The sequence below is a fragment of the Anguilla anguilla genome, chromosome 1 (genome assembly GCF_013347855.1).
Source record: "Anguilla anguilla isolate fAngAng1 chromosome 1, fAngAng1.pri, whole genome shotgun sequence".
NCBI classification, from domain to species: Eukaryota; Metazoa; Chordata; class Actinopteri; order Anguilliformes; family Anguillidae; genus Anguilla; species Anguilla anguilla.
In genome coordinates, this window is record NC_049201.1 from 85,474,871 (window position 1) to 85,485,502 (window position 10,632).

At 38.0% G+C, this 10,632-nt stretch overlaps 2 protein-coding genes across 8 annotated transcripts in view; one reads left to right on the top strand and one right to left on the bottom strand.

The window, feature by feature from the left end:
• The window catches only part of LOC118235520, a 253,413-nt gene that overhangs the window by 60,222 nt on the left and 182,559 nt on the right, over positions 1-10,632 (bottom strand). The gene's annotated exons all lie outside the window — the stretch shown is intronic.
• The window catches only part of LOC118235581 (myelin-associated glycoprotein-like), a 62,491-nt gene that overhangs the window by 1,686 nt on the left and 50,173 nt on the right, over positions 1-10,632 (top strand). For 2 of the 7 annotated variants that reach the window (XM_035433171.1, XM_035433164.1), the window contains exons 2-9: positions 1,833-1,903; positions 3,223-3,585; positions 3,885-4,175; positions 4,888-5,160; positions 8,382-8,481; positions 9,118-9,159; positions 9,911-9,961; positions 10,060-10,129. In XM_035433171.1, the coding sequence (XP_035289062.1) occupies positions 1,861-1,903; positions 3,223-3,585; positions 3,885-4,175; positions 4,888-5,160; positions 8,382-8,481; positions 9,118-9,159; positions 9,911-9,961; positions 10,060-10,129 (1,233 nt within the window). In that variant the 5' untranslated portion in view covers positions 1,833-1,860. The remainder of the gene's footprint in view (positions 1-1,832; positions 1,904-3,222; positions 3,586-3,884; positions 4,176-4,887; positions 5,161-8,381; positions 8,482-9,117; positions 9,160-9,910; positions 9,962-10,059; positions 10,130-10,632) is intronic. The other 5 variants (XM_035433129.1, XM_035433134.1, XM_035433179.1 and 2 more) reach the window with 4 other exon arrangements.

Here is a 10,632-nt window from a genome sequence, read left to right on the forward strand (position 1 = left end):
TATGTAACAGAGTATGTTGCATATGTTAAATATTGGGTGGTGCGGTGGGTAGCACTGTCGCCTCACAGCAAGAAGGTCCTGGCTTTGAATCTCGGCTTGGGGCCTTGGACTTTGCATGTTCTCCCCCCGATTGGAGACTCTAAATTTCCCATAGGTGTGAGTGAATGGTGTTTGTGTGCCCTGCGATAGATTGACCGCCTGTCCAGGGTGTATTCCTGCCTCTCACCCAATGCACGCTGGGATAGGCTCCAGTACCCCCGGCTCAGGATAACCAGGTATAGATAATGGATGGATGGATGTTAAATATGCCATTGGGAATAAGTATTTGATCCTGTACAAAACTGTAGGTATTATAATACATCATAAAATTACATCTCTATCCTCTCTTTTCTGGCGGCTGAAGGATGCAGTGGAAAGCAATATATTCTTCCACTATTGAAGTTTCAAGGCCTATGTGATCTAGGGGCGTTGGTGCTTGTCACTCTGTTATATTTTAAATTCAGATTATAGAAGTGGCTGGTGATTTACGTGTTTTTCTTTCTTATGTGGGCTGTTTTCTGACATGATGGAAGGGACACACTGGTAGAGAGATGTTGTAAACTGAAGTGAACCCAGCAAATTAGCCAGCCCGGTTAAACTGTACAGTTAAACAAACCCAACAAAACAAAGCAGAAAAGCAAAACAAAAATGCAATAACTGATTTTAAATGTTTGGTGTAAGTAATTTAGGCTTTTTACTTCACTGATATTTAGTAGATTATCTTATCCAGTTACTTATAATGAAAACAGCACAAATATCAGGGATTGAATTGCTGTAGAGGGGGAAAGTATGGTTTCAAGAGAGACAGCACATGCAAGAAGTGCAGACACAACTGGCAACCTACTGTATCAACAATTCTGCTGAACATTAAACTGAGTTACACAAACAAGGACAAACCTGTCCTTACGGCCAGTAGACAACATTAAATGAACAAGTGCAAAGAACCACAGACTCAAAACAAAGCAGGAAATAAGCTGCACCTAATCAGGCAATAGCCTTGTGTAGGCCTACTGTTTTTACTGAGACATTAATAGTCATGTGACTTTAAAATACAGCACAGGGTATTATTAATGAAAGATGAAACATTTTATACATACATTTTAAGAACAATCTTTGATACATAAAGTTGTACAGTATTTTTAGAAATGTTTTTTTTAATCTTTATCAGTTGTCATGGGTATATTTATTGTTATTTATTGTAGACTATGCTGCAGAACAAATTACCCCAAGGGGATAATAAAGACTCTAACTAATTAACTAACTAACTAACTAACTAACTAGTAGTATGTTACTTTATTAATGTATGAATGAAACCCGACACAATGTTCATGCTATTAAACGCTAATGCTGCATATGTATGTGGAATGCTGAAGCCTGTATTCAGTCAACATTTTTGTTTACTTTGAAATACAAATAAATGCAGGAAATAGTTTTTCTTCACAAACTCTGTTTAGCAGATTCATGTCGATGTTGAAATATTTGCAATAAAAGGCAGTATACTGTGCAGTCTTATATTATACATTGTGTTTGTGTAAACAAGAAAATATGTTTTAAAAAATGTATGTCCTTTGTCTCAACAATTGGGGTTTGTTTTACTTGAACCAAATGCCTTCAACCAAACCTGACCAAGCTTTTAACACTTTGCAGAGTTGTCTTGTATATCACCGTTTCTGCGGTTCAGTTATAAATAACCTGAGTTGAGTTTCTTGAGGTTGGGTACACCACAATGGACTATGTCAACTGTCTTTAAAAGTGGCCCCATATCATGCAACTATTTTTTTCTTTATCACCAGGCAAGGTCTTCCTCTGCATTCATCTGCAATGAGAACGCAGGCTTTGTGGTTTTATGCCATCTACTCAAATGGTACTGGTTTTATTCTGTTGTTGCTCTTTCAGCTTGTTAACAGGAAGAATATGTCTATGAAGATTTTTCAGCTTTTCAAGACTGGGCTTGATATGGTCTTAGTCTAGTCTGTAGATACTAAGTACAATTTAGTCAGGAAAATGGCAAGCATTGTTGGGCTGAATGGCTTGTTCTCGTCATTATGTTATGTTAATAAATGTTTTAAAAAATGTCATTTGTCCATAGTCAAACTGTAACTTGCTTTGCTACTCATTATTGAAATTTGGAGAGAGTTCGGAGATTTCACTTAATTGGTGATAAGTACACACTAAAATCCCTCATTGTTGGCACTGAATGATTCTTGTTCACTTTGACATGAATGAAAGAAAAATGCTAAATTACTTATATTTGTTGAAGCCAAAATGGATTTTATTTGGGTGTCGGTGGTATTCCAAAAAAAAAAAAAAAAGACACAACTGGCCTTGGTGGTTACAGTGAGCCTATGCTTTTCAGCCAATAATATGTTAAAAGCTCAGGCTTGCCTAATTCAGTCAAAATGATTGTAGCTACAATATCTGAAAGATAATGAAATCTAGATAATTAAGGGCAAAATAGCAGAGCACAGAACTTTCTGCAGTTGCCTGTGGCTTACATGGGGCGGAAGTGCAGTATAATGGGTAAGGCACTGGGCTTGTAACCTAACGGTCACAGGTTTGATTCTCAGGTAGGACACTGCTGTTGTACCCTTGAGCAAGGTACTTAATCTGCATTGCTTCAGTATATATCCAGCTGTATAAATGAATGCAATGTAAAAAAAAAAAATTTTTTAAAGCTGTGTAAGTCGTTTTAAATATGATCATCTGATAAAGGCCTGTAATGTAATATTCAAATTTATTTTTAAATAAAAACATTGACACATGAATGTGACTGTTTTTTTTTTTTGTTTACACTTACTTGAGCTCAATTAGTTAATCAGCGAGATACAAAGACACAGATAAACATGTAGATTATTTTTTTCTCTTTTAGAAAGAGACTAAAATGGCTGACCATATACATTTTGGCTAATTTGGAAAAAATGTTGCCAAGAAATTCAGAATCAAATCTAGGAGTAAAAATGACAAAAAACTAAAATTTTTACATTATTTAGCAGACGATTTTATCCAAAGCGACGTACAAAAGTGCATATCATGGTCATTGGACAACTACAAAACACAGCTTTGATAAGGTACAATACTCATTTTGTACAGCTATTTCTAGCCAAGAACACAATTTACACCATTTTAAAGTCTGTATGTAACATAATCTCATAATGTCACACTGTGATTGTGTTTTTTTTCCAGTGCTAAATGTGCACGCGGCTTCATGGACTGCAGAAATACCAAAAACAATCTCAGCACTGCTGGGGTCATGTGTCGTGGTTCCCTGCAATTTCAATTACCCAGATCCCCCAAAAAAGCCTCCAGCAATGACAGGAATATGGCATATGACCGACTACCAACCCATTTACCACCCGGACTCCTCCAAAGTGATGGAAGAATTCAGGGGCCGGGCAAATCTGATTGGGGATCTCAGAAGAAAGAACTGTTCACTGAGAATTAATCACCTGAAAAAAAAGGACAATGGCCCATTTATTTTTAGGATAGAGATTCGTGACTTTGATATGTACTCTTACACAGAAAATATGGTCTCCATTGATGTCCAAGGTGCGTTTGAAGAAGTGTTCTCTATGTGGCTTATTTTTAAAATCATGGGTATATACTGATAAGATACTGCGTTAAAGTCATTGTAAAACATAAGCAGTTCCTTTTGGGTCTGTGCACTTTGACTATTGGAAGCCCCACTGCATGCTTGAGACCAGCTGTGATTGGAAATATGTTTTCATGGCTTTATTCTCTAGAAATGTGACAGCTCACTTAGTTGACCAAAAACTGAAAATGACTCATTGGGATCTTGTAGCTTACAGATGGCGGTTTATTAGATGCTTGTTTTCACTTGACTACAGACTATCCAGCCTCCCCACGGCTGACCGTGAGCGGGGAGGTCAAAGCAGGTGACGCTGTGACTGCTTCCTGCTCTGTGTCTCACTCCTGTCCCACGGAGCTGCCTCACCTGATCTGGAGCCGCAGTGGAACAACCACCAACCAATCAGAGGAGCTGCCCAACGGCCAATGGAGAGTGATGTCAATCCTGACTTTCACTGCCACAAACTCTGACCACAACCAGCATCTGACTTGCACAGCAAAGTATCAGCAAGTCACATCTGTGCAATCTTCTAAAATTTTGAATGTGGCATGTAAGTGGGCTAATTTATTTATTTATTTATTTATTTTTTACATGTTTCTGCACAAAGCCTGAAGTATTTCACAATATTCTTCAAAATGAGAACTAATGCATCTTATTCTGAAGCAAAATGTGTGATACTGCTATAAGAAGATGTAAACTCATAAAATTGTTTTCTATCTGGGTATGCATCACATGAAATATGAGATAATTTACAGTTACTGTAAATGCAAAAGTATTAGGACTGTAACAAAATTTATGTTGGTTTGATTCTGTACTCCAGCACATTGGATTTGAAATACAATGAATGCGAGGTTAAAATGCGGATTGTCAGCTTTAGTTTGAGGGTATTTATATCTCCTAGCTCGTGAAACGTTAAAATAAAGGACCATGTTATGAGTTTATGTGGAAATAAACTCTATGTTTGTGACTGTTGTTGTCCATTAATGTCTTTCTGCAAAAGGTTCACATTGAATTAAAATTGCTGTCTACCTTTCATCTCCACATGAACTTGTGTAAGTTATTGTCAGGCCTCAACTTTTCCATTTATTTGTCCTAACATCATCAGCAGTGCACAAAGGCAGATGCTTAGTTTTTATATTAAAATTTGGCTAGTTAGTGATACAGGCATACATTTGGCACAGTATGTAAATAAACTGAAAACTGTAGTTTAAAAAATCTAATAATAATCATAATAATAATAGGAATTCTTTAATAATTTCCAGACCCCCCAAGCATTGGAGCACAATCAGGCTGTGTTGCAGAAATCACAGGGGTGAACTGCCGGTGCCTGGTGGAGTCCAGGCCCGCTAGCAGAGTCCAGTGGAAACTTGCAGATGGCAAAACTGAAAACAGCAGCAGCGTCCACAGCACAGATGGACAGGACTCCACCACTGTCCACACACTGCATTTCCACCTGGGCCTTACTGATGTGGTGTCCTGCTATGCCAGCAACAAACATGGGAACGAAACAAGGGTCCTGGAAACCAACCAAAGAGGTACTTTACCATTTTCCTTGACTTTCAAAGGAGTGATATATATATATATATATATATATATATATATATATATATATATATATATATATATACACACACACACACATATATATATATATATATATATATATATATATATATATATTAGGGCTGTCAATAGATTAAAATATTTAATTGCGATTAATCGCATGATTGTCCATAGTTAATCGCGATTAATCACACATTAATCACACATTTTTTATCTTTTCAAAATGTACCTTAAAGGGATATTTTTCAAGTGTTTAATACTCTTATCAACATGGGAGTGAACAAATATGCTTGCTTTCTGCAATGTTTATTTATTATTGGAAATCAATTAACAACCCAAAACAATGACAAATATTGTCCAGAAACACTCAAAGGTACTGCATTTAGCATAACAAAATATGCTCAAATTATAACATGGCAAACTCAAGCCCAACAGGCAACAAAAGATGGGCATATTGACCTGTTAAATTTAACATTACTTAGTAATATGAGTACTCACGCAATGTAGTGTGTCCAACTTTATGCTTATAAAGGTTCACTAAAACATCCCGTTTTTTTAAGCATTAACACAAAACGATGGACCTCAATGCATCGCAACAAGACACATTCTACAACAGGTACATTGGTCAGCTAAATTTTCCATTGCTCAGAGATCATTCCCTGGATCCCTCGCACTTCTAAAGCAACTCACACAACGTAATTGTGTCCAACTCACATGGGGTAAATAAAGGCTCACAAAACATCCCCTTCTACTATGTGGGATCAAAACACCATGATACAAAATAAAACAAACAATAAATAAAGTGAGCCGCAAACAGTGGAAAGGGAGTATAATACAGAACTAGGACTCGAACTAGGATATTGCAGTTGGGCTATACTTCAATTTCCTTGGATACAGCCGTTCGGCTATAGGCTACTTCTATTTCTTTGCACCGAGCCAGTTGCTTAAACAGACAAGCCTGTTTACATTGTCGGACGACAGGGCAGCTCCCTACTTCTGAACAGTATGCCCAGACAATGAAAAACGGTGTTCGCGCTATTTTACTCGGGAAACATGGATTCCCACAGTGCACGCTGCTTTTTTTATTGGTAAGGAGTATATTAAATGAGTAAATAGAGTGAAACCGCGAAACTAGTGAGGCTGCAGTAGTACTGAAATGTAAATATGGTATCACTGTCAGGTTATATCATTTGCAGCTTTTATTTCTGAGCAAAATAACGTTTTCTAGCTAAGCTGGATAGCGAAAAAAGTTGTTGATGGATATCGTAACTTTTAAATTTCAAATATTGCTATAGTGAATGGCAAACATAAACGATACTAACGCATATCACATAATCACACACCCAAATGCAAATGCATGAAAAGCCTAAATACACCATTTTTCTTTCTTACCACGAACTACAAATGCCGCCATTTATCTTAATGTGACGTAACCAATCCGGAAGTCGGAGCTCAGAAATGATGCTCGAATTCCGACCTAATTCCGAGTTCTACGACCGTTCAATTGCTTTTTTCACAAGTCGGACCTCGTTTTTTGCTAGTTCCAAGTTGTCTTGAACGTAGCATAAGGGTCGGGAAAACGTTCAGCATAACAGAACGCGCGTTAAAAAAATTAGTGGCGTTAAAACGAATGTGCGTTAACGCGTTATTATCGCGCTAAGTTTTACAGCCCTAATATATATATTGTGGCGATCTTGCCTGTGTGTAACTAAATAATTGTTAGCTTGTTAGCGGTTAACTTGTCCCGCTCCGCGATCGTGTAAATACTCGTTATTTTTTGCTGAGAAACATAAATTGAAGATAACTGAACATAGCCTAATTGTATTTTTAATGTCATACATATAACGTGATTACATGACACAGTACAGTCACGGATGGAAATTAAACTCCGTAAACATCTGATAATATATTTTGAAACATAACGGCAGACAGTCAGCTAGCCTCGTTCAAGTTGAGGGGCTTTTCCGCACCGGACTGTCAATCAAATAGTAAAAATCACAAGACCGCTTAACTCTATGGTTTTGGCTCCAAATCGAGAAAATGGCCGCGCCCGCCATTGAGCTTCAAAACGTGTTTTAGAGACCCACGGAGAGTCAATGGGTGACGTCACAGTAGCTTTGTCCATATTTTTTACAGTCTCTGGCGTTAACGCGTTATTATCGCGTTAAGTTTTACAGCCCTAATATATATATTGTGGCGATCTTGCCTGTGTGTAACTAAATAATTGTTAGCTTGTTAGCGGTTAACTTGTCCCGCTCCGCGATCGTGTAAATACTCGTTATTTTTAATGTGTGTAGCCTGCTAGGAATCGCTTCCATAGCGCTAGCAGCCCTCGGGTTTATGATTTTCACCGTCATGTTTCTGTCATTAGTCAATTAGCCAATACTGTTGTTGTATTCCCTGCCTGTCTCTGTTTTGCGTGTCTCGTGCTGCTGTTTCCCGCTGTATGTAAATGTATTTTTTACAGTCTCTGATGTAAATCTGACCTTTGTGTGATGTGCCGTTAAGGCTGTGTGATTGGTTAGTCCCGTTGCGCCGGGGCAGCCAATCACGGCAAACGGGGTTTGACAAAAGCAGGCTTCGCCCAGCTATGATGGTCAGTCTACGAATTACCGTTTTGAGAAGATGTCACAAATAAAGCGAAGCTCCCCGGGAGCGATTCGAAAACAGCCAAGCCAGTCTCCGTCTCTGCTTCCTCGCGAAATCGCCACTATATATATATATATGCATTACACTACCTTGCTTCTAGTCCTCTGGTATTTCTGCAAGTCTTGTCTAGTTTATGTAATCTATCCAGTAGGCGGAAGTGTAGTATAATGGCTAAGGAGTTGGTCTTGTAACCTAAAGATCACAGACTCGATTCACCGGTAGGACACTGCTGTTGTACCCTTGAGCAAGGTATTTAACCTGCATTGCTTTAGTACATATCCAGCTGTATCACTGGATACAATATAAGTCGCTCAAGATAAGAGCATCTGCTAAATGCCTGTAATAAATCAAATACTTCTTTATTCTCTATATTAATATATTCTGAGACGTTCTGTGTTCTGAATATGCCTTGCAGCCTATTGGTAACCTCCTCTGTAGTGAAATTCTCAAAAAGTAAATTAAGGCATCAGCAATATCCTTATCCTTACAGTGTAGCAGGGTGGCAGACCTGCCATCCCAATTAATCTGGAATTTATCCTCACAGGAGTACTGATGGCCATCTACTTATCAGGCGTGGCTGCTTCTGCCTTTGTGCTCATATTGGTTATTTTATTGCTGTGGAAATGTTCAAGACGAAAAAAACGGTAAGTGTTATTTAGAAAACCCCTCACATCAGACTGGAAATTTCATAATATATGCCCTGGAGATATGTTTTAAAAGGAAGCAGTACTGCAACACATATTATATAAAATGAAAAAATGTACCGTTCACTTTTCAAAGGGAGTACAATGACACAGTACAATGTTGCATTGCAGTAAGTCCTCATTTTAACCCTGTACATAACTGAAACATACTGGAATGCTTATGAAGCTGTGATTAATTACTGATGGATTACATCAACATGCAAGCCACCCACAGGCTACTGTTTGTATGCTGTATGTTTCAAAAGGAATGGGATTAAGTTTAGATGGACCAGGAAATCGAAAGTTCATTGCCTGCAGTGAAGCCTTCTTTTCTCCTGGTTTCGTTTCTTTTTGCTCCTATAAATGTCCCTCTGCTTTGTCAATTCTTTGACATGCCTTTTACATTTAATATAGATTATCCCCTGAAACTGGGCTGGCTGTTGTTTGGATGAATTTGGTACGAAATGCAAACCGAAGTGCTCAGAGGATGTCACATCATAGGCCCACCTACCTACGCTTATGTTTTAGCATACGAAATCGCTAATTCAAATGTGGCAAATGAAACATGTATAACTTTTTTTTTTGTTGCTTTTAAAGTGTGGAAGTAAAGATAAACCCTGTCTACTCAACTGCAGGCCTGTAAGTCTCCAAAGTATGCAACAGAAAAATGTGCATATTCAGTATAGACAAAAATTAATACTATTAATTAACAGCGAACAGTAACTAGCTGCATAGGTAATTAGCTATATAATTAAATGCGGTCCAAAAGGAGCATTTAATTATATAACTAGGTTTCATGCTACACTCACTACCAATTTCTACCTAGTCATAGCTTGAACTAATTGTTTGGAACACTGGTTCAAATGTTTTTTGAATAATTAACACAAGCCACAAAACAACTGCCTTTTGCTGGTTAGCAAAATGCATTTTTAAAATCTAATCATTTTTTCAAAACTGCAAATTTATTCTTAAAAATCGCCTCAAGAATGTACATACAGACTTGCAGGCAAGCACGCAAATTTGACAAGGATGATTTCAGTTTAAATAGTAGGTAATAGCTCCAGACAATCATACAGACATGTCTGGCACAGGTTTTGAAGGCATGTCAACAAATTGTTGTCAGACTCTTGACCAGCATAGCCCACTACAGCTCTTTCTTAATGTGACAAAGAGTCATATTTTCCACATCAAATACGAGCTGAACTAGTAGCAACTGGTGCCGTGGGAGTGGGGTACTACACACACTAGATTTCAGTCGGCGATCAATAGTCCTCACTTTTGCTGATTAGCCGTCTGTTATCTGCAGTTTTCTGTCCGGCTCACGGTGAATTTTGCATGACACACACGCTAATGTGTAATACGCGTGTCATTTCTTGTTTTATTTTCACAGTGATGACCAGCATGTGGGAACACAGGAAAACATAGCGCCAGCCAAATCCTGGTAGGTCTCTAAAGTACACAGAAGAAAAATATTCAGGCTCATATTCTGATTAAACATGAATGAATAATGCTGAATTGACTGTCTTTAATGCCATCTAGCAGCAGGGGAAAGGGGCCTGTTGAAGATCCGTCCGCTCCCGGGGGTGATAACATTTGTGTTAACAGTGCGGTAAGTTCAATAATTTAATGTTGCCTGTAAGCACATGAAAGGAATAGAGTTCTTTCTGGGTTTTAAAAAACATACTATTTTAGATCAAGTGAGCAGCCAATTCTAGAATTATTGGCACCCTTCATGAAACTGAGTAGAATGACTGTAAAAAAATGAAAGCATACAGTAGGGCATATTTTACATTACATTACAGCATTTAGCAGATGCTCTTATCCAGAGCAACTTACACAACATTTTACACAGCATTTACCTTGCATCCATTTATACAGCTGGATATGTACTGAAGCAATTCAGGTTAAGTACCTCGCTCAAGGGTACAATGGCAGTGTCCTATCCAGTAATAGATATCCAAGCCCAGTTCCTTGCCCACTGTGCTACACTGCCCATTTTTGGCTCTAACGTAAGGGGGAGCCACATGCTGTTATCTTAACACAATTTGTCAGACACAAAGAGTTTTTATTGAGTAATACAATTTTTTTCTGCAGAACATAAAGTAGGTTTCA